General features: G+C 45.9%; 1 protein-coding gene and 1 long non-coding RNA gene across 10 annotated transcripts in view; one reads left to right on the top strand and one right to left on the bottom strand.

Annotated features, from left to right (window-relative positions):
- Nucleotides 1-23291, top strand: part of LOC134445968 (tight junction protein ZO-2-like) — a 189196-nt gene that overhangs the window by 107976 nt on the left and 57929 nt on the right. For all 7 annotated transcript variants that reach the window (XM_063195149.1, XM_063195146.1, XM_063195148.1 and 4 more), the window contains 5 exons: nt 4407-4531; nt 10369-10471; nt 12382-13066; nt 18178-18281; nt 19660-19813. In XM_063195149.1, coding sequence (XP_063051219.1) covers nt 4407-4531; nt 10369-10471; nt 12382-13066; nt 18178-18281; nt 19660-19813 — 1171 coding nt within the window. The remainder of the gene's footprint in view (nt 1-4406; nt 4532-10368; nt 10472-12381; nt 13067-18177; nt 18282-19659; nt 19814-23291) is intronic.
- On the bottom strand, nt 6330-9239 carry LOC134445969 (uncharacterized). 3 transcript variants are annotated; one of them, XR_010034371.1, is made up of 5 exons: nt 9164-9239; nt 8800-8892; nt 7383-7522; nt 6883-7016; nt 6330-6758 (listed from the first exon to the last, which is right to left on the bottom strand). It is a non-coding gene; the product is annotated as an uncharacterized LOC134445969 (long non-coding RNA). The 3 variants fall into 3 exon arrangements; XR_010034370.1 differs by lacking the exon at nt 9164-9239 and having other exon boundaries at nt 8301-9157; XR_010034369.1 differs by lacking the exon at nt 9164-9239 and having other exon boundaries at nt 8800-9157.

Genomic DNA, 23291 nt, shown 5'->3' with positions numbered 1-23291 from the left:
AAGTCATGAAAGAAATCATTAAGTTAAAAGCAAAATCAAAAAAAATTCAAGTCGTAAAAAGCGAGACACAGAGGAGGCCAGTGAAGCTTTGGCAGAAGGAGGGAAGGTTATTTTGCTGCCAAGAATGACCCATCCCTCCCTCCGTCCCTCCCTTCCTCGGCTCCAGCTCCTCACCTCTCCTCTCTCCTCCTCTCCTCTCTCCTTCTCTGCCCAGAGGTACCATAGGAATGACCCCCTCCCTCTGTTCCTCCCTCCCTCGGCTCCAGCTCCTCACCTCTCCTCTCCGCTCCTCTCTCGTCCTCTCCTCTCCCCCCTCTGCCCAGGGGTACCATAGGAATGACCCCCTCCCTCCCTCCCTCTCCTCCTGCTCCTCTGTTAACATTTCTTCTCCCCTCCTCTCTCCTCCTCTCCTCTCTCATCCTCCTCTCCCCAGAGGTACCATAGGAATGACCCCCTCCCTCCTCCAACCCTCCCACCCCCTGCCTAGAGGTACCTTAGTCACCCTCTTCTGGAATGGAAGGTCTTCCTGGAAAGATTCCTGGAAGGGTCCCTCCCAATTTCGTGGAACATATTTTTCTGTAATGACTTGTTTCTGTGTCTTTGTGGGGTGGGATTGGATGGAGGTCATGCTATGTAGTTCATTGAAACTCGGTGTGGGAGTGCAGCCGATGCTCAGCTGGTGGCCAGAGCTACAGTATGAGTTTACAGCTTATCTGCTCCATAGATTAGAACCGATCTAATGAAATCGGTCTTCCTCTGAGATGTTATTTTAAACATTACTTAGAAACTGCTCTCCAGTTTGTCTGACTTTCTGTTGCAAGGACGTTACCTGGGACGTCCTTTTCCTCACTCGCCACCACGCTGATCTGGACTTTCTAAGCTCCTTACTATTTTAAGCCACAGGACCAGCCTCAGCAAAGCGTAATTGTCGCCCTGCGCGTAGCCTTTAGCCCCACTGAGTCACAAAAGCAACACGACACAACACAACATACTGCACGCTACAGTGACAGGCCAAGCTAAGCTAGTCTATGCTAGGTTATACCGGAAAGCTTTTTGCAAGCTCCACTTCCCAACTCAACACCCCTGTTCAGATCAGCACTGTTAACAAAGCTACTTGTACACTCTCACACCAAGAGTAAAATAAACTGGTGTGGTAGTCATGGCCACTGCACCATGCCACGACCTTGCTGTCCTCCCTCCTCAAACAGCGGTGATAAGGATCGGATTGAACATGAAGAAGGCGTAGTTTGTGTCTTGTGAGTCATGGACATAACAGGAAGACCCCAATTTCCTCAGATGACTCCTTGCGATCTTCCTCTCCACCCCACTCTCCTCTTTTTTTTTTTTTTTTAATTCGGCCACTTATCAGGCTCCCTGTGCTTAATCATGTCAGCCCTGCCCAGTTTTGCCAGATGTACGATAATTATTGTATTTGTACCATCATTTTGTCCATTTTGTCCATCCAAAAAACATGATGAACGATAATTTCAGAGTTGTCATTCAGTTCATTTAGATGCCTTGAAACAATAATTTCAGCCTTGTACGATAATTTTCTCCCAAAAAGCCCCAAGTGTCAATTTTGAGGTTTACGATAATTCAGCATTTTTCCATCTGGCAACACTAGCCCTGCCCTTCCCCAACTGGTCCAACCACTCAACCAAGATGGAAGACTAAGATAGAGCAGGACTGGGCAGCACAGGGATATCAAAATAAATATTGATTGGAGGGGGTGAGGTGGTGATGGTGGTGGTGCTGAATTTAGGTAGAAGTAGTGGTGGATACTGTAGTCGATGGAGGTGGATAAAGATGATTGTTGTGAGAAAGTTGAAATGTTGATGATGAATACTCTGTGGTGCCTTTTGGGTCGCCTGGTTTGTTGTTGTAATTAAGTGGGTGTGAGCAAGGTAGGTTATCATCACACTTGATCGAGTGGAAGGGGGACCGGTGGGTTGGGGTGGTTGATTTAGATGGAAGTAGTTGCAGGTAGGCCTATAGATGAAGGTGGCTAAAGATGATGACAGGTGTGGAGATCAAGATGATGGAGTGGTGGTGCTAGTGGTTTGTTTTGGTTGAAGTAGAGGTGGATATAGATGAAGTCAGATATGTTTGATGATGGTTGTGGGGAGATGAAGAATGGTGGTGCATGGTAGTGTGGTGGTGTTTTAGGTTTTTTTGACTGGCTGCTCTCTCTCTACTCTCTCTGGTATAGTGGTGGTGTTCCTGTTCATTTGGAAGGGATGGTGGTTGGTTTATTTATGTGGACAGAAGTAGTGGTGGATATGATTGATGATGGTGCTGGGGAAATGAAGATTATGTGAGATGGCGGGGGTGGTTGATTAAGGTGGTGTGATGATGTTTTATGTGGTGGTGAAGAATGCAGACAGCTGCAGGAAAATAGACTGCGGCGTCGTAGAGGGAGGTGATATACTGTACGTAGATGGTGAGGATGATCTAGCTCAGTGGTTTTCAAAGTGGTAGCCGGGGACACCTGGTGGGGTGCGAGGCAGTGCTAAGTGGTCTGCAGAAAGCTGGAAGAAAAAGTGTAGCGAAACAGAATAAATAGTTAAAAAACGAATGCACATCAAAGTGAACAAAATAATCTACACAGTATTCACACATCACATCTATTAACATTACTACTATTATAGTTTTTATAGTATATGCTACATGGATGATAGATAGATAGATAGATAGATAGATAGATAGATAGATAGATAGATAGATAGATTTGCTTATTAATTAATTCATTCATTTATTTATAAAAACATGGTGTGAGAAGTGAGTGTAAATGCTTGTACATGGTGGATGCAGTCGTTATGATCTAAGCAAAGATTATTTGATGCTTTGTTTTGAAGGAGCTAGAAGTGTGTACTGTGTAAGTGCTGGTAGATGGTGGGTGAAGACGGTACGTATGTGCGTCACGTTCCTCTGCTCTCTCACCTGCCACTTATGGAGTCACTCGACACCGTGTCATTTTTCTGTGTCAATAACAAGCCCCTGCAACCTTGAGCGGTGACAGCCCAATGCTTCGGTGTGTCTGTGTGTTTGTGTGTGTGCGCGCACGCATGTGTTTCTTCCCACCCCCCTTTGCCTGCGGTGGACTTTGTCATGTCAAGTGTATATTTACGCGTCTTTTTTTGGTCCAAATGATGTACCCGTCTAGCCACCACTAAGACATCATGTGTCTTCATCTACATGGAAGACCCTGCCCCCTTCACACGCAAGCACGAACGCACGCACGCACACACACACACACACACACACGCACACACATAAGCTTACCTCACTTCCAGCGTGACAGCTTGTTTAGTCACTACACCTCAAGGCTGACCAACACCGCACACGCGCACACACACACACACACACACACACACACACACACACACACACACACACACACACACACACACACACGCACACACACACACACACACATTAACTCACTCCTAGACTCTAAATCTCTCTCTCTCTCTCTCTCTCTCTCTCTCTCTCTCTCTCTCTCTCTCTCTCTCTCTCTCTCTCTCTCTCTCTCTCTCTCTCTCTCAACATTAAGAAATGAGTCACGTCAAGCTGTGGGGTCTGAGGCGATGGATGTAATCTTCTGGGGGGTGGGGGGTGTTAAAGGGGCGTGGTTGATAGCAAGCGGCTAGGGTATGTGTGTGTCTGGGTGTGCGTGCGTGTGTGTGTGTGTGCGCGTGTGTGTGGTGTGTTTGTAAGGTGTTATGGAGACCTCCGCTCTTTACCTGAGCATCAATGTGATGTATGGTTCCATCATGGGGAAACACATTAGTGGACCTCTGGCCCAAAGAGAGCAATTTCTGTTGCACTCCGTTGGCCCCTGCTACTCACCTTATTTGTTCCTTTCATTCTCTCTCCCCTCTTCTCTCACAATCACTCACTCTGTGTCCACCCCTCCCCGACTCTCTCTCTCTCTCTCTCTCTCTCTCTCTCTCTCTCTCTCTCTCTCTCTCTCTCTTTCTTTCTCTCTCTCTCTCTCTCTCTCTCTCTCTCTCTCTCCATTTTGTTGTATTATACACCTCCCTTTGTCCTCCCTCAATCTCACATGTGATTCAATTCTTCATGTTTTAATGAAATCAGTTTTTGTTTGATATCCTTCTTCCCTTTGATCTTTGATGTTTCGATTTTTATATGTGTCTATTTCTGTCTTTCTTCCCTCCATTTTTACACGTTTTTATTTTTCCCCATGCTCGTTTCATCCTCTATCTCTCTCTGTCTCTCTGTTCCTCATGTTTATCTCGCCTTGCCAGTCTCTCTCTCTCTCTCTCTCTCTCTCTCTCTCTCTCTCTCTCTCTCTCTCTCTCTCTCTCTTTCTTTCTCTCTCTCCCTCCCTCCTTCTTGTCTGTCTCTCACACCCTCTTGTGTTTTTTCGTTGTTTGTTGTTGCAGGACTCCAAGATGGGTTTCGGGATCGCGGTGTCAGGGGGGCGCGACAACCCAAACGCAGAGAGCGGGGAGACGTCCATCATCGTGTCTGACGTCCTCCAGGGCGGACCAGCCGACGGCCTACTCTAGTACGTCCCGTCGCGTCACGTCAAGTCACATCAACACCTCAGTTTCCTGCCGCACTTAAGAGCCACTCCTAGAAGCCGTCTGAGACCCGCAACTACTTAGTAGTTAAAGGTAGGGTTGGAGATCTTTGAAAAACGGTTCCTGTGAGCTATATTTTTGAAAATACACAGCCCGCCTCTCCCTTCAGCCCTCCCCTCAAAGCCACGCCTTCAAAACACATGAACGCGCATGCAGTGTGTCAAGTGTTCGGATTATCCCGGGAACCCACGAGAGCTCACGAGGCGGGGGGGCGGGCTAGAAACCACGACAAAGCAACTAGCCAAGCTAACTTCCAGCCATGGCACTGTCTCCGGCTACGGTAAGAATGTTCAACATCACAATAAACGCACAGGCCGTCATGGTTGCCATTTCAAGAAATATTGATGACAGTAGATGTATACTAGATTAGTTATTGAACTTGACTTGATACGTGTTACTTAGATATCTCATTCTAACTTCCTAACACTGATGACAGATGGTATACTGTCATCCCTAGACAGTAGTTCTAGCCAGTAGCTACAGTACTGACACATGGATTTATTTTGACAGATGTGTACCGCAGTATACATTTTACTATTGTATTTATATATACCCGACACCACAATCCGTAGTGTTTTAGGCTATGACTTCAGATTTCACTTGGGTTGTCGCACGCGCAGACACAGGGACAGAGGGAGTAAAGAAAAACAACCGAACTGATCAACGCTAATGAAATTGTTTTGGCTGACGATATTTTCATATGCCTTAGACCTTCCACGACCACGAGAGCTCCAGCTCTGACTTTCCTGGCCCATCACAATCATAACGACCTAACAGCCCAGTAGGACCGATGGCCAGAGATGGAGGAGGAGGAAGATAGACGCAGCAGAGGTCGGGGGTATTAGGGAGACTCCAACAGAATTGACGCCCTGCTAACTGTAAGGATGTACATTCATCCCTCAATAACATTGTCCTGCTGTATTCCTCCAGATGTGTAAGTATTGTAATGGATGTTATCACAACGGATGTACTCTATATCGCAACACGAGTAGGCTACACGAGTACACCTGTTGTGATAACCATTACAATATTTCTACTCCTATGAGTAGTAGTGTGATATTACATGGTTGTAGGTACACAACACCAGTGGTAGTTCAAGTACATCCATAAAAGCCCATCTACTTCATACATCTGTGTAACCACTGGCACAACACCAGTTTGTAAGAAATTGACTGAAAACGTTGTATGCATACAATTGGCACATCTTTATATACACAATAATGATTGCTTATGTCCATATTGGTCTTATTGTCAATAGAGTTATTTAGTCCCCATCATCAAATAGAAAATGCACTACATAAAATGTATTTATTGCTTTGCAGGCCTCGATTCAATCATTGAATTTGAAGCAATCCCATCGGTTACTGCAGCGTGCCCTGACCCGTGACCCCAGTTTGATGTTCGACCTGGCACATGACATCTGGTCCTCAGTCACAGCCCAGTAGCACAACCAACCTGGCGCCTCTGCGCAATCTGTAAGGAGATGCCCATGAACATTGAAAGGAAATGCTGTGGTGTTCTCAGTTTTGATAAGACTTTGGGCTGATGTAGGACCAGGTGAGAGAAACGGTCTCTTCAGGCATGCAGCCTACAGACAGTATGGGGCACTTGAACAGGGCTGACGTTGTAATACACAGTACAATACCCAGGATAAGCCAGGGTTACCCTGCTCCACTAGAGCAATATAAAAGTTTTATACAGAGTACGGTATAAAACACACACAAACCGGCAGTGTGCAGACTTTTATTATTTTTCATTATCTGTAGGAGCATTCATCTGTACATCTCACCTTTTTGGTTTGGAACCACGTTTGTCTTGTTACCATTGTTTTTTTCATACATAGAAAATAAATGCAACCTGTCAAATGTTCTTCTGATTGTGGTCTTGTGGAATATATAAATTATGTAACCATGCATTTTCAGTCAGAGAATGAATTAAAAAAAGCCACACAGTCAAATTGTGTCCACCAATATTTACTGTCATTGAAATGGAAGCAATGGACAATGGACAATTTAAACAATGTATTACACATGACACTAGATACATTACTTTATACTATATTTACAGTTGTCATTACCACACAAAAACTCTGGGAAGGTGGGTAAGTGCAGCAACTGTGAAGGGCCTAGTTTGAGGTTGGAGGCGTCTGTGCTGTAAAAAGATAAACAGAATTAGAAATCACATATCTGACAGTAGCTCCAGTGACATTTTAAATGTAAGTAACCTGGGTTGTTGGGGCAGGGACACCAAAAATAACTCCTTTATCTGGGCTCACCTGGTTGTGAGTGTCTGCGGTCAGCCATCCCTCTTAGGGTAGAAAGTCTTCTGCGCAGGACGGTGCCCTGAAGGTTGACGTTCACAGTATGCAGCCTTCTTGTCCTGGAACTTTTATTGTGCAATTTTCCATATCTGTAACAAGCAATGTGTTAGACTATATTAGGGCTTCATTACATCAAATTACACAACAGGGTTTTACAGGGTGTTGGCTACAGTCCCAGGACCTAAGTGGACTTGTGTGCCTTGCTCAAGTGCACTTCAGCTGTGGATGGAGGTGTAGGTAGGGAGAGGTAAGGATGGGATTTCAACCTGCTTCTCTATGATCTTAGGACCACCTCTCACCATCAGGTGATGGCTGGCTGCTACCTCAAATTTCATTCATGGCCCTAGTTATGTTCTGTAATCAGCATTGTTTTGACCTTACACAAATAAATGTAAATGCATTCTGCACCATGGGGGGCTGTGAAGACCTTTGAGAATATTTGCAGAACTACATACTGAATTGAGCCATCCGCCTTTCTCTTGGTTGGTGTGTTGAGATGGTGACTGCAGTCCAGGCTTCTTGGATTGGAGGAGAAAAGCTGTGGCTTTTACTGGCATAAGTATGTGGTTGTGGAAGGACTCTGTCGGCTGTTGACCTGAGGGAAAAAAGAGCACAAATTGCATATTAGCACAGAGCCCATGCTTAGACCATAGACAGATAAATCATCTGGCACAATCTGCATGCAACCAACAGCACCTAGAAAGAGAAAGATTAGCAGCAATACACAAAGGGGACAAGTATACAAAAACATGCAAAGTGTTCTGATAAGGTGCATGGAGGTAGTCTGTGTTGATTCCAGCAACCTCAAAGACTGAAAAGTGTCCCAGTGTGTTGAATTGAAAACTTGGCGCGTGCGCGCGCACACATAGGAATATCATAATTTAGTGCAGTGTTTCTCAACAGGGGTGCCGTAGGGCCCCCTCAGGGGTGCCGCGGAAACGTGGCTGATAAATGATATAACATAAAACATATTTGTCAAAATTGATAAGTTAATGTTAGTCAGTGGAATCTTTGATCTGCCATTTACGCACAATAAAGTAAATATTGGTCATCCCAGCTGCAACTTTGAACGTAGGTCGTGCTACTAGGTTGTGTGTCTCCAAATGTGTTACATTCTAAGCTTGTGTGGTATCGGATGTGATGCTATATGGCTACTTGGTTTGGGGTGCCTTGAAATTTTCCATGAATTGAAAGGGTGCCTCGCCTAAAAAAAGGTTGAGAAACACTGATTTAGTGTATCAATTACAACTACAGGATCTGTTCGCTTTTGTCAGATAGAACCATTGTTTTTCAAAGGCAGATCATTCCAAAAAGGATAGTAGTATCTGCAACTGGACGAAATTACACCCACAAACATGAATAAAATAAACTACCAGTGTGCGGTGATTCATTCTTCATTTACTTGGCAGCCTTGATATGTTGTGAAACGGGAGCAAGGAACAGCTATGGAAGACACCACACATTGGAATGGACAAAGCAGAACATTTCAATATAACCAGGGTAAAACAAATAATGTACCGGCATCTCCATGTGATCATTCAGTGTAGCCATCACAATAAAGATCTGCCGTGTAGCCGTCATGGTCATTAGGTGGTATTTATCAAATGCAAAACTACCGTCTTCTCAAAAACGACATCAGCGAGTTAACAACATTACACCCACAATCATGTAAACATTTGAAAACCCAAGGCAATCTATTTTGCAATGCTGGAGCGGCGAACAGGTTGTGCTTGTGCTTGCTACTATTACCAGAGTCATACAACACCATGTACCAAAGCAAAACATGCAAACGATATATTTTTGTAAACCACTAGAAAGACATGGGCTTTGCTGGTCAAAGTAATGTGTGCGTAAACATGGTAGGTTACTTACTACGGGGTGGATCCGTATTTAGCAACTGAACGCGGATGGAGAAGGGGTGCTTCCGTCCTCCTCCCAGCTGGTTTGTCTGGCTCGTTCGCACAACTAGCAGCAAAACACACAAGAGTAACCGTCTGAGTTACACATAGCAATTCTGAAAACGTGTTCATGTGCACAGAATAAATGCCACAGGGGGGAAAACACAAAAAAATAAAGCGATTGAGGTAGCAGCTATGTTAAGCAAGGTAGCAGCTAGATATGTTGGAGCTTGAGCTAATCCTCTGACCCCTCTCAATGGATACTTGCTTAAAAAAAAGACACCACTGTGTCCTAAACCAATTCACAAAATATTATACAGACAAATATATTATCTCACCTCTCGATTAGAAATATGGTCACCAAAGCGTATTTGAAGCCGCTGCCGTAGCCGACATATGTGTCCAAGAGTGTCAGGTCCCATTTCAAATTTCAGCCCGTGTTGGAGTCTGGTCTTGCGAGTCCGATGATAATCCAAGGGAGTATGTTATCCTGACATGGTTCTAGTGTTCCAAAAGCCAAAGTTCTTCCTGTAGCTCTGCAAAAGCCACCAAAGTTTCCAAGTAGCTCAGCCTGCTGCTAACTCTCGTTACCTTGCTACTAGCCGAGTGATGATGAGCCTTGTCGCGTGTGCATGAATGATGGGGGCGGGGTCGGTCAAGTTCACGAGTCGGTGAACGCGCAGGGAGGAGGGGTGAGTGCTGGCGGTTGATGGACGTGTCAGAAACCAATAGAAGTGATGATGAGTATTACTTCTATTGGTTGCCGTTTTCTTCTGACTACGCCCTCTACACTGGACCAAAAGATTTCGTTTTTTTTCCAAACACTCTATTTCAATGGGTGCTATGGCGTCATGAGGAGTTTTTCAGATGATATGGTAAAATATGTGCCAGAAAAACATCTCCTATCCCACCTTTAATTCATAGATGTCCACCTTCTTCCATTTGTTAGTTTTCTAGTTACAGTAGATGTTTAGTAGTTTTATTATTTATATTGCTATTTATTTATGTATTGTTTTTTGTTTATTCGCCTGTCATGTCTGATTTGAGTCAGGGTGGCCCACTCGGTACCCACCTCTCATGTGTCTTTCAGGTCTTTCAGGGCTTGCTCATTTGCTCTGAGGAGAACCACGATTACTTAGTTGTTAGATACTCCAAACAATGATGTTTTCCCTCTTGGTAGCCAGTAGCCATATTATGTAAATGTTTACCGTAACCTACTCCCATATGTTAGTCATGGTAGGCTGCTCTAGGACATAACAACAAGGCCTCCCTCAGCTACCCTCCGCTAAAAAGAACCACCGCTAGACGTTTGTTTTCTGTTGACCTCTTACTCACTTTAGTACCTTTAGTAAACATAAAACAAATTTCAACATACAGTATACGGGTAGATTTAATACTACTGTACATACACACACATATACTGTATGTTGTTTCTCTTGCATTGAATGTTCTAAATGCTCCTTTTGTGTTGGGTCAAATACGTGTCTACGTGTCATTGTAAAAGTATTCATCACGTCCCTGTGTTGTCTTTCGTTGTCGACAGTGAGAATGACCGCGTTATCCAGGTCAACGCCATCCCTATGGACAACGTGCCCCACTCCTTTGCAGTGCAGCAACTCAGAAAATGTGGGAAAGTGGCCAAGATTGTGAGTATTGTTCTTGTTTGGTCAGGAGGGAGGGAGAGAGAGATGGGAGGAGGAGGAGGAGGGGGAGAAGAGAGGGATGAATGTGGAGGAAGGAGGGGGTGAGGCCATTTGGCGTTCTCTCTTCTGTTGTTATTGGACAGCTTGTCTTGTATTCGGCATGTTGTTGTAACCTTTGCAGACTCGTTCTGTGCAGCACTGTGTGGTGATGCTGTCATAACATCATACAGTACGACGAGGAACATTTGCAGGAAGTTTTGAAATCACACTAATTCGTAACAAAAATGAATGATGCTGATCATGTGTGTGATTGATTGCTTGGTGCTGACATTATGAAGTGTGAATTGGCTCAATCTGATATGATGTTGATGTTATTTGACTGCAGTACACTTTGACATTAAGATGTTAATTCATTTGAATCAAAGAGCCAGCTAGTTTGTGCCATCATCCATAGCGACCCTTTATCCACCTTTGACCATACTAAGCAATAGTTTGTATCTCCAGTGATGCCAATCCTGTATCCATATTTGACCACTACTGTAACCGTAGGCATCTGTTCCTTTTAAAAAAATCTCAAAGCCAGCTAGTTTGTCTCCTGCTCCCACATTTGGCCGCGTGTTAAGCCGGTCATACGCAATTTTGGCGGTTTGGTGGTTTCTGCAACAAAGTCATCCATATCGCTTTAACTGTATCTGCGCCATCTGCATTTGAGCAGGTCATATATGTATATTTGGTGATGTTAGCCTAATAGCATAGGCTCAACAAATCCATAAAGCTATGTCCAGCCATCATGGAGAGCGGCGTGCCCCAGCCCCAGCCCCAGCCCCAGCCCCAGCCCCAGCCCCTGCCCTGCCCCTGCCCCTGCTCCTGCCCCTGCCCCTGCCCCATCCCCAGCCCCTGCTCCTGCCCCAGCCCCAGCCCCTGCCCGAGCCCCTGCCCCTGCCCTGCTGCTGCCCCTGCCCCTGCCCCTGCCCCAGCCCCTGCCCCAGCCCCAGCTCCAGCTCCAGCCCCTGCCCCTGCCCCTGCCCCTGCCCCAGCCCCAGCCCCAGCCCCAGCTCCTGCCCCTGCTCCAGCCCCAGCCCCAGCCCCTGCTCCTGCCCCTACTCCTGCCCCTGCCCAAGCCCCAGCCCCAGCCCCTGCTCCTGCCCCCCCTGCCCTGTGCTGCAGGTCAGGCCTGTGGGGGGGGAGATTAAGGCGTGCCCCTGGCCTGCCCCTGGAGCTTTAATCTGACATGTTATGTGAAGGTTATTCCACTGAGCCACGACATGTAGCAGCACAACACACACACACACACACACACACACACACACACACACACACACACACACACACACACACACACACACACACACACACACACACACACACACACACAGTTATCTGCCGCAGATCAGACATTCACTTTAATCCATACCCCCCATCCCTCTCTCTCTCTCTTTCTGTCTGCCCCTCTCTCTCTGACTCGCTCTCTCCCTCCCTCCATCTCTACTTTTCTCTCCGTCCCCTTCTATCTATCCCCCATCCCCCCTCTCTCTCCCTCTCTCCATCTTCCACCTCTTCTCTCTCTCTCTTTCTCTTTCTGCCCCTTGTTTCCCTCTTTCCTTTTCATCATTTTATCTTTCTCTCTCTCTCTCTCTCTCTCTCTCTCTCTCTCTCCCTCTCTCTCTCTCTCTCTTTCTCTTTCCTTTTCATCATTTCCTCTCTCTCTCTCTCTCTCTCTCTCTCTCTCTCTCTCTCTCTCTCTCTCTTTCTCTCTTTCCTTTTCATCATTTTCTCTCTCTCTCTCTGTCTCTCTCTCTCTCTCTCTCTGTCTCTCTCTCTGTATCACTCTCTCTTCATCTCTGTATATCCATTCTTTCTCTCTCCATTCTCCTCTCCCCCTCTCCCCCTGCTACTCCGCTCCTGCTCCCCAGACGGTGAAGCGTCCTCGTAAGGTCCCCTTCCACGCCCTGAAGCGCCCCCCGTCCCCCGGCCAGGACAGCCGCATCTACAACAGCTCGGGCTACTACGCCGACGACGGCCGCAGCATCCACAGCGCCGGCGGTGACAACGACCCCGGCTGGAGAGGAGGAGGAGGAGGAGGCGGAGGAGGAGGAGGAGGAGGGGGCAGCAACAACGGCGGCCTGGGCTACCCTCGTGAGCCCCGCGACCACAGCCTGGAGAAGGGCCGCAGCGGGGGGAGCGGAGGCGGCGGCGGCGGAGGCAACTACCTGGAGCCCGGAGACTACGACCGCACTTACCGGCGGGAGCCCAGCAGGGGGCGCAGTGCGGAGCGCTCGCCCAGCCCCACCGACAGGGGCTACCGGCGGGACGGCAGCAGGGGCCGCGCCCTGGAGAGGGGCCACAGTCCGGAGCCGCGCTACCAGAGGGAGCGTAGCAGGGGCCGGGGGAGTGGCAGCCCTGCCGGGGGCGGTAGCGGTGGTGGTGGAGGTGGGGGGTATGACACCCGGCGTTACGACGAGCGGCCGGCAAGAAGTCAGAGTCGCGACCGGCTGCACGAGCACTCGCCTGCCCTCAGCCACCGCAACCAGCACCATCACCTGGAGCCGCTGGAGAAGCCCGTCAACGTGCTGCTGGTCAAGAACCGGCCCGACGAAGGTGAGCGCAGAACCCTGCACTGGCAAGACCCCTGTCTGTATGTGTCTCTTAGTGTTATGGGGAGTGTACGTACACACACACACACACACACACACACACACACACACACACACACACACACACACACACACACACACACACACACACACACAAACACACACACACACACACACACACACACACACACACACACACACACACACACACACACACACACACACACACACACACACACACACACACACACACACACTGGCAGGACCACTGGGTGTATGTGCCTCTGTTTTGTAATGGATGTTGTGGGGATGCGCTCCTCTCTGTCTCTCTGCCTCCCACGATGCTTCCTGGTGGCGTTTCTGTTGTGTAATGTGGCAAAGGCAGGGGGTCATTAGGTGGCATGAACCCAGTCACTTGGTGGAGAGGTGGCCGTGTGGTCACGTCACCATACGGGGACATGCCTGAGGCCTCATGACTGTTCTCATGGACCATGCCCTGCATTGATGTTTGCCATGTATTATTGATTGTGACACAGTGAAAACTCTTTGTGTGAAGGACGCACAGTAGTCCTGCATGGCTGGTGGTCCAACACACATTGCTGGTGGTGGTCCAACTCACAAGTACATCATAACAGCATTGGAATGATATTACACACAGACCTACAAGTACAGTAAGTAACTAATTAAGACACGGTCATTATCATTTGGCTAACTGCAAGCTTATAATTGAGGCTATTAATCCATTTCAGCCTAAGTCCTTTTTTGGAAAAGGTGCCCTCTGCCTATTAAAACCTAAATATAACTGAAGTGAAGCACATAAAAACATGAAATAAGTTGTTAGAACCCTCATTGGATTAGAACATGTTCGTTCAGCTCTAACATACCCATATTTTTATTTAAAAAAACACAAATCTCAAGAGCCTGAATGCAGCGAATACTATGTCGCTCCAGGCACCAAAGGTCAAGCAACGCATACGTAGCATCAGGCTAAAATGGGGTAAAGGATTAATGTGCACAATGTAGAGACTGGCATCCTCATGGCAGTGCTTGTTATGTAATGCAGTAGTATGGTGTTTGTATAACAATACAGTACTGCCCTACAAAGACAGAAAGCAGTAACTGCCTTAACATTGAAACGGAGGGAAAAAAGCCTCCAAAGCCTTGGTATTTGGTTGGATGTGGTAGTTACTGCCAATTTTAAATAGCAAGATCTCTAAAACGGGACAAATTTGGATCATAAGGCTTTGTCGCAGGATAAATGATGTGTCATGAAGACCATTTTTTGTCCCTAAACTCAACTTTGACTAAATATGTAGTTACTGAACGTTGCCTTTGTAGGGCAGACTACGTTAGAAAAGTATAAAAGAATATAATAATATTATAGGAAGGGAAGAGAAGAGGTTTTTCTTCTGACAGGCTTAGACTTACCTGGAAAGCTTTAATGTCCTTAAGTTAATGTGTGTCACAGCACGACACAGGATCTGATGACACAAGGTCAAGTTGATGTCACATTGGTGAGATTGGCAAAGAGAGCACTGTAGAATGCAGCACGCACGGTAAAATGCAGCACGCACAGTAGGGCTGGGTATCGCAGCCATGTTCCTGTATCGATTCGATTTCGATTCTTAGGGCATTGAATCAGGATTTCCCCTAAAAGATGCTGTTGCCTATTTTTATATAAAAATGTCAAAGGTCTGTGGCTTGACAGTGTTAACAGATTGCTAATTTGTAATAAGTAGGCCTAGGCCTAATTGACTAATACCTACTGGGTATTTTCCATAGACCTAAATTAAACAAAAAGAACAAAAAGAAAAAGAACCAAAAAAATCGATTTTGTGCCATGTGAAACGATTATGTGAATTTTAAATGGTATCGATCGATTATCGATTAAATCGATTATTTTACCCAGCCCTAACGCACAGCACAAACGTCTGCTCAGCTCTCAATAAGGACACACAAACACTGTCACTCACCTCCCCATACACGCATGCAAGCCTGCAAGCTTCTTGTGTTAGACCGCGTGTCTTTATCTCAGCGTGTGAACCAACCTTACTTCCGTTTTGCTTGATGTTACAGGCATCACTGCCAGACAAACATCACTGTACAGACATATACTGTACATACATTTATGTTTATAATAATACTTATTGTTTAAAGTGCAATGTCATCATACACCATGGTCACAAAACACGTGTAATGACAGGTATCTAAATTATTCAGTAGGTTAAAATAAAATAATTCAGCTTCAAACAGCACAAAAAGATTTTTTAACCTAATAGTACATGTATTAAATACATCAGACCACGGTATGTACTGTATGTAACTAAGCCTTGCTCAAGTGAATGGAAAGTTGATGTAAACTAGCATTGGACTGACCAGAGAGCCAGTGCAGAGCCAATCAGGCTGAATACTATAGAGTCAGATTTGGGGTCAAACTGGCTATTGGCCCCTGGTCATGATCGGAGCCAAAGGTCAATAGTGCGCTCAGAAATGTAGATGACACTTTTCGACCCGTTATCTGCCAGCACTTTTATTGCTCTTTGTCTCTCTCTTCATACATTTACGTACAAGGCTTGCGTGTGCGGGGACGGGGGCAGGGCGAGCATGAGAGGTTCCCGGGCTGTTTAGTTGTCCCTTTCACACTGGACGGTCCGCATGCGCGTTCTATCCGCAGGAAGCAGCATCCCGTCCCAGCCTTCCCAGCCCATATACTACAATGGGAGCCTGTTCATAGCACACGCACACCTGCACAGAAAATACTTACACTGCGCTAACACGCATTCCCTACATATGGTGTGATGGTGTGAGTTGCATTATTTTGTTACATTTGATGGTGCATTATGTAGTGAGCAAGGGACCGTTTTGCATTTTGTCTCCTTTCTCCTATAATGTAATGGGTTTAGCATTTATTAGCACGTTTTATGCCTAATAAGTAACAAAATTAAAAGAATAAAAATGCATACTTAGGCTATGCTGTTCTATTTCAGTGCGTGAAAGTCTGCACTGTCACTTTAAATCAGGCGGAGTCTGCAGAGAATCTTCTCAGACACGTCTTTTCTTTACAGATTGCCCCTTTGGCTGACTGATTATATGGGGCGTTCTTATTTCAGTAGTATAGTTAGTTCAGCTATCTCGCTCCGTGCATATGTTTTAATTACACTTCAGTCGCATTAAGTAAATGCTTTTTTGCAAAGCAATAACTTTGGCAAAAGGCGGCAATAGATTGGAACTTGCTGCAGCGCGAGAGAGACGGTGCACTGCTCTACACGCAAAGCTAGATGGACACGCAGGAATCTGTCATTTGCTTACTGTCAAAAAACTTTTAATACGTTCCTGGCATGTTTAAGCCCACATAAAAGTAACCTGCAACCAAATGGCTACACATTCTGACAGAACAATGGACGGAAATCCCAAACTTGATGTTGATATTCCCCCCATTAACAAACTGCTGTTAAAGTAGGCAGACACCACGTTATTCTGCATGACTGTTTGGTTAACTTTGCCTGAAAGCTAGCCGATATCAAATGAAATGACAGCTTACCTCCGTTTTGTAAAAGGCATTGTATCTAGCTTACTAACTTTGCACATTGAACATGAAAGCATGGAGGACAGGCTTGAAGTAGTGACAAACTCGAAGCGGAGTAGTTCTAGCTGTGAGACAGAGCAAGCGCTCCGGACCGCTCAACTGTTGCAAAGTTGCAAGGTTGCTACAAACTCTAATTGTGGTGTCTCGCAGCGCATGTGCAGAATGCAGATGCATAATAACTGAAAAAATGCGGGAGTCCCTTAATCTTATTTTATGTTGCTATCATTGGAAAACTTTAATAAAAATATGATATTTCAAGAAGAGGTGAAAATATATGAACTGTGAATACACTGAGGGTGGGGCAGCAGGAGCGCAGCTCCGTTTGGCTGTCCCTCCGAGGTGAGGAGGGGGAGCTGCGCTCCGGAGGGCTCCGCCCCAATTTAAACCCTGTCGAGAGAGCAGAGGGACGGGAGGCGGGAGTGCTGGGTATATTCTGTAGGTGTCAGGACGTGCAGCACTGCACTGCACTGTCCACCTCCCTGGAGGCTTGAAATATGCATCCTGCTATTCAACCTCCTGACACTGCAGTGTGCACAGTTCACTTCTTGGTTGGTTACTCCTGTCTCTCTGTCCTTTGTAGAAATTCTTTCTGTGTGTGAGTTATTCAATACAGTTCAATTGTAGTTTTCACACACCTCCGTTGGCAGGTGCTTTGGCGATGACCCATGAGTCGCTAATCAGGGGGGAAAAAACTAGCTTAGCCTAACGGTAGGGCACTGGGTAATTACGCCAGCGACCCGGGTTCAATTCTGGCCCGGGTCATTTGCCGAGCCTTCCCCGTCTCTCTCTCTCCCCACTCATTTCCTGTCTCTCCTCCACTGTCCTGTCAAAAATGAAGGCAAAAAGCCCCCCCAAAAGACCTACCTTATAAAGGTGTAAGACACAAACAGTGTGGATGAAGCCATATGGCCAATGTACTGGAGTGTTATAGATTTTTATCTGTTTTATGTAATGCGCAGAGAAATCTGATATTATGGCTCTGCTGTTAACAGTGATGCATTCAGACATTTGTTTACCCTTCCACTACTAAAAGTGTTGTCCTGCGTGGCTGTGGTCTGGTGGTCGATTGTGCTTCCTGATCGGCAGCAGCCCTGGTCAATAGTTGGTGGGCCGGCTGTCCTGAGATGGTCTGGCCCGGGGCTGGTCCTGAGCGGGGAGAACAGAGCACAGTGTCGGCTGTGGGTCAAGGGCAGCACGGTGCGGTGGTGGGGAACAGTAGCATGACCAGCATGCCAGCAGCCAGCTCTGTTGACTCACTCTCTAACATCTGTGGTCTCTGTGCTTTCTCTTTTTCTCTCCCCCCTTTTGTCCTCTTTTTCCATTTCTTTTTTCTCTTTTTGCTGTTTTTGCCCCATCTTTTCTTCTCTTTGCCTCATCTTTTTTCTCTCAATATTGTCCTGCTCTCTTCCCATATTCTCTCTTTGTCTCATTCTCTCTCTCTCTCTCTCTCTCTCTCTCTCTCTCTCTCTCTCTCTCTCTCTCTCTCTCTCTCTCCCTCCTTTCCTTTCATTCCCTGTGTTCCGGAACAGAGTACGGCCTCCGCCTCGGCAGCCAGATATTCATCAAGGAAATGACCAGCACAGGCCTCGCCGCGCGGGACGGAAACCTGCAGGAGGGTGACATCATCCTCAAGGTACTGCTGTTAAACAAGCCCTAGCACACGTGGAACAATAGGCAATAACCCACGTGGTACAAGTCATAACACACGTGTGCCACTACCAACAGGCGATAACACGCGCATACTAAGCCATAATAGCACACTTCTTAACAATGAACCATAACAGACTAGATAGATAAGAGATAGCACACATGTAACAAGCAGAATAATACCCATGCAACAAGCCATAACACACGTGTAAACATAAGTCATAACATGATCATAATCATAACATAACATTTGACAACAAGCAATGACACGTGTACCAAGCCATAGAACGTCTAACAGTAAGCCATAGCACTTATAACAATAATCCATGTGTAATGATATGCAATAACGTGTAGCATTAAGCAATAACATGTGTAACAAGTCATAACACAGGAGCAACATACAACAACGCACGTGTAACAAGGCATAACACACATGTAACAAGTAACACACATAATCAATAACACACATAACAAGCCATCACATGTTCCAAACACTTACATACAATGAACATTCCACAACACTCATGTACCCAGCCATAACAGAGGCAAACAGGCAATAGCATACATGTTCATGTAAAAAGCTATACAGTAGACATGAAAGTAGCCATACTACATATGTGATTAACCATAATGCACCATAATGCATAGGCACAACAACATGTAACAGTCTTGCAGTGTTACGTGACATTTTCCGCTAGGAATATTCCATGTTCCAGTCCATTGTGTAACCTTCCATATTGAGTTTTTGTGTCTCTGAACTTCATATTTGACCACAAACACCTGCTGCCCTTTCACATAACAGGTGATATTAGTAAAAAATAACAAAAGTCTTGCTTAGATGTGAACAAGCCTGCATCTCCCACCCTCTGCCACCATCACAACTATGCTAATGTATGTGCCCATCATCTCTAACGTGTCTCCCTGCAGATCATAGGGACAGGGTTGCCAGATGAGGATGATTTCCATCCGAAAGAATGCTCAAAACCCACCTGGAACCACTAAATCAAGCCCTATTCAAACTGAATTCTACTGATTTCTATGGCCATAAAGTTGCAGGAAAACCAGCTCAAATGCCCATTTTACCAATTTCTATCCCCAAACGGGCATGCTAAGCAGCCTAATTGGGCGGGAAACTGCCCAATCTGGCAACACTGCATAGGGACCGTCACAGACAGAGAACCGGCATCTCCCATATCCTGTCAAAGCTTATGCTACTACTGTAGCACACACATACCTGTCTCCCTTTGATGTCTCCCTTGCAGATCAATGGAACAGTCACAGAGCACCTGCCTTTCCCAAACCTCTACCAAGGACTCACGCTAACACATGCACCTGTCTTCTCTCCATGTCTCCACTTCTTGTAGATCAATGGGACAGTCACGGAGAACCTGTCCCTGAACGACGCGGGGAAGCTCATCGAGAAGTCTCGCGGCAAGCTGGAGCTGGTGGTGCAGCGAGACCGCAGTCAGATCCTCATCCGCATGCCAGCGCTGGTCGACAGCGACTCGGAGCCGGATGGTGAGTACGACTGATGGGACTTAACTCCTTCACCTCCACCTTTTGCTACTACTCCACCACCACCACCACCACCTCTACCACCACCATTCCTCCACCCACACCACCCACCTACCTACCTACCTACGCCCACTTGCCAAGCATCCCTGCCACCAGCCCCCACCCCACCCCAACCGTGCCTTAACTTTAGGCTGCCGCATTGTGAAGACCGCAGCCCCNCCCACCCCCCCTCACCCTCACCCCCACCACATTACAGGCACTGAAGCTCCAGGCTTCCACCATCTCTGCCCCCACCCCACCACCCCACCCCCAACCATTTCTGGATGTTTGTGTTGAAGCATGAGTTTGCTCATAAGGCGCCAATGTCAACATCGAATTGGCTGGGATCTGTGACATTAACAAAAGGGTGTGCATATTTGTGTTAGGCATATGCTTGAAACTAATGGCCTTCCGTCATGTTGAAAAAAATGTATTTTATTTGTTGTATGTTTTGCTTTGAATGGAGAAGTATCATATCTTAAAAAATGGTGTCGTTCAACTGAATGAAATGTCGTGCATTACACGGCCCTGGGTGGCACTGTTTGATGGCGTTATTCCGATTCCTTCAGAAACACCTGGGTGTCATGTTACAGCATGTGTTGACATTCATACCATAACAGTCGATGATGAAATTAGCCTAGTTTTTATCTCTGTTAGTCTATACACTTGTCACTTGAAATTGTAAGGGAGAGAGCAATTCACTCGCACCCATGAGAAAACAAAAATCTTGTCTTGTGTTCTTTTTCACGAATATGTCATATTTTAGCAACAAGATTGCAGAGATGCAATGTGGTTGCTCCTTCATTTTTTATTCACATATTATACTGTAAAAACTGACAGTGCCAGAACCATTGTAAAGCTTCCACATTTGCACCTCTATTTTCCTAACGATAAAATCATTAAATATTCCTCTCACTAAATAAACAAAGAACTATGTACTTCCTTTTGCATTGTGTGATTTATTTAATCAGGTTGAATAATGTCACTAGTTGGATCATATAGTCAAACATAAATTCCTTAATTTTTTTGTTTAGTTTAGTTTTTTGTTTTTGTTTTTTGTTTTTGTTTCATCCTCTTTATAGCATTGTACATAGTTATGTACAGAATATGTACACTATTAGTAGCTATCTACAAATATATTCTACATGAAGTTGATCAAACTGTACAGTTTTCAGTTATACTAACTCGATTGAACTCATCAGCAACATTAATTTGACTAATGTATTGTAAACATTCTGTCCTATATGCCCTATGTGTGACCTGGATCTTAAAAGAAGTAGTAGCCAATCAAAAATGGAACTGATTAATTCAAACAAATGCAGAGAATGACTTCAGGACAGTCTGTGTGTATAAGTAGGTAAGCTTTGTGAATCCTTGTTGTACTAATCACATACTAATTGATGGGATCATCCAGTGCTTTGCAATTATTATTATTATTACTATTACTATTATTACAATTACTATTACTATTATTATTATTATTATTATTATTATTATTATTATTATTATTATTATTATTATTATTATTATTATTTTTAGGGGTACATGATCCCACTGATAAATTTGGTTTGCTCTTAAAACCGACACAGATTTCCATCTCGTGTTTCTGTTTATGGTCTAAATGTGCGCTGTATACTGTCCCTGTACATCCTGTTTGTCCCACTCAACTCTAAACACTAAAATGTTGCTGGCTTTCACTGGCTTATTGACATGTCAAAAAGCCCTGTACCTGTTTCCCCTCACCCCCAAAAAACAGCCTTCCTTCCCACCCTCCGCCACCTCTTACAACCTCCATGACTCTTTGAGTGCATATGAAAGTGTGTCCCTCAGCTGTGCCTCTCAACCTCCTGCCCCCCCCCCCCTCCACTCCTGCATCCAAGCACCAGCCCCTACCCTGTTTACCATCCTTTGCTGTCTTGTGAAGTTGTTTAAGCGGCCTCCATATTTCATTTATATGTTGTGTGTCTCTCTACAGTGGTTGACAGTAAGTGCCAGCCCTTCCTTTTTTTCTTCTCTCTCTCTCTCTCTCTCTCTCTCTCTCTCTCTCTCTCTCTGTCTCTCTCTCTCTCTCTCTCTCTCTCTCTCTCTCTCTCTCTCTCTCTCTCTCTCTCTTTCTCCCTCACCAACCAGCCACTGTGCTGCCTGCCACTTGAAGTGTTTATCCATTGAGCGGAGTCCCATTTGTGCTGTAAATTTGAGGCACGGCCGGCCAGGCACGCCTTGCCACGTTAAGTGAACACACATCGCGCTGACGCAAATGGACGGTGCCAAACAGGCCGCAGAAATGGAAAGGCAACGGCGTGCATTGGCCAAGCTTTTAGTGTTGTGTTGACAAGCCATGGAGAAAAGGGGAGGATAAGAGAGGAGAGGACACAACATTGGAGAGGAGGAGTATAGAGGAGAGGAGAGGGGAGGAGAGGAAACTACATAGGAGAGGAAAGGAGAGGAGAGGAGAGAAGAGAAGAGTAGAGAAAGCAACATAGGAGAGTAGGGGAGAGGAGAGTAGAGGAGAAGAAACATTGTAAAAGGAGACGACACAACATTTGAGAGTAGAGGAGCAGAGACAGAATGTGAGAAGAGAGGAAATGTGCAGAAGAGAAAAGAAGAAAAGAGGAGAAAAGAGGAAAACCTCAACTCTCATCCCTGCCAAAAGCTGTGTGTGCTGCTGTGGAAGCCAGGCTGGCTGGCTGAGGACGGCTCTGGTGGGTGAGGGCAGCATTGGAGGGGGTGGGGGCGGGGTGGTGCTGTCTGAAGTGTTTGATGTGGCCGACCGGCCCTCGACCCCCTTTAATCCCGACTGGGCGATCTGGATGAGACTGTCATGGCGTGCCGCGATGATCTGGCACCGGGTTCATCTCTCAGACGTGCACACTGCTCCCTTGCATCTCATCCTATCTCATCTCTCTTCTCTCTCTTCTCTCTCTCTTCTCTTCTCTCCCATCCTCTGACTCCTCATCACTTTGTAGTTTGGGAAGAAGAAGTGTGTGTCAACCTATAGATCTATATCCTCTTCTCTCTCTCTCTCTCTCTCTCTCTCTCTCTCTCTCTCTCTCTCTCTCTGTGTGCCTGTACGTCTGTGCGTGCATGCGTGTGGGTGTGGGTGTGGGTGCGTATATGCGTATGCGCGTGTGTTCGTGTGTGCGTATGTGTGAGAGAGACACAGGGAGGGGGGGGTGATAAGGATGAGGGTGGGTTTCCTCTTGTCACTAAATATAGTGGTGCAATATCTCTCCCTTTCTTTCTCTCAATCCCTCACCACCACCACCACCATCACCCCTCTATCTTTCTTCATTTCCATCCTTCTCCCTTCTCCACTCCACAGTGTTAGACAGTTGCTACGTTTACATAACTGTTTTAAATCCGAATTAAAAATTCTGAATTAAATAGTTTTGTCGAATTTGCGTAGATCTTTCATTTAATTCAGAATTGAGAAGTGTTAACA

Source organism: Engraulis encrasicolus, chromosome 3, assembly GCF_034702125.1.
Source record: "Engraulis encrasicolus isolate BLACKSEA-1 chromosome 3, IST_EnEncr_1.0, whole genome shotgun sequence".
NCBI classification, from domain to species: Eukaryota; Metazoa; Chordata; class Actinopteri; order Clupeiformes; family Engraulidae; genus Engraulis; species Engraulis encrasicolus.
This window is presented reverse-complemented; position numbering and strand designations above follow the sequence as displayed.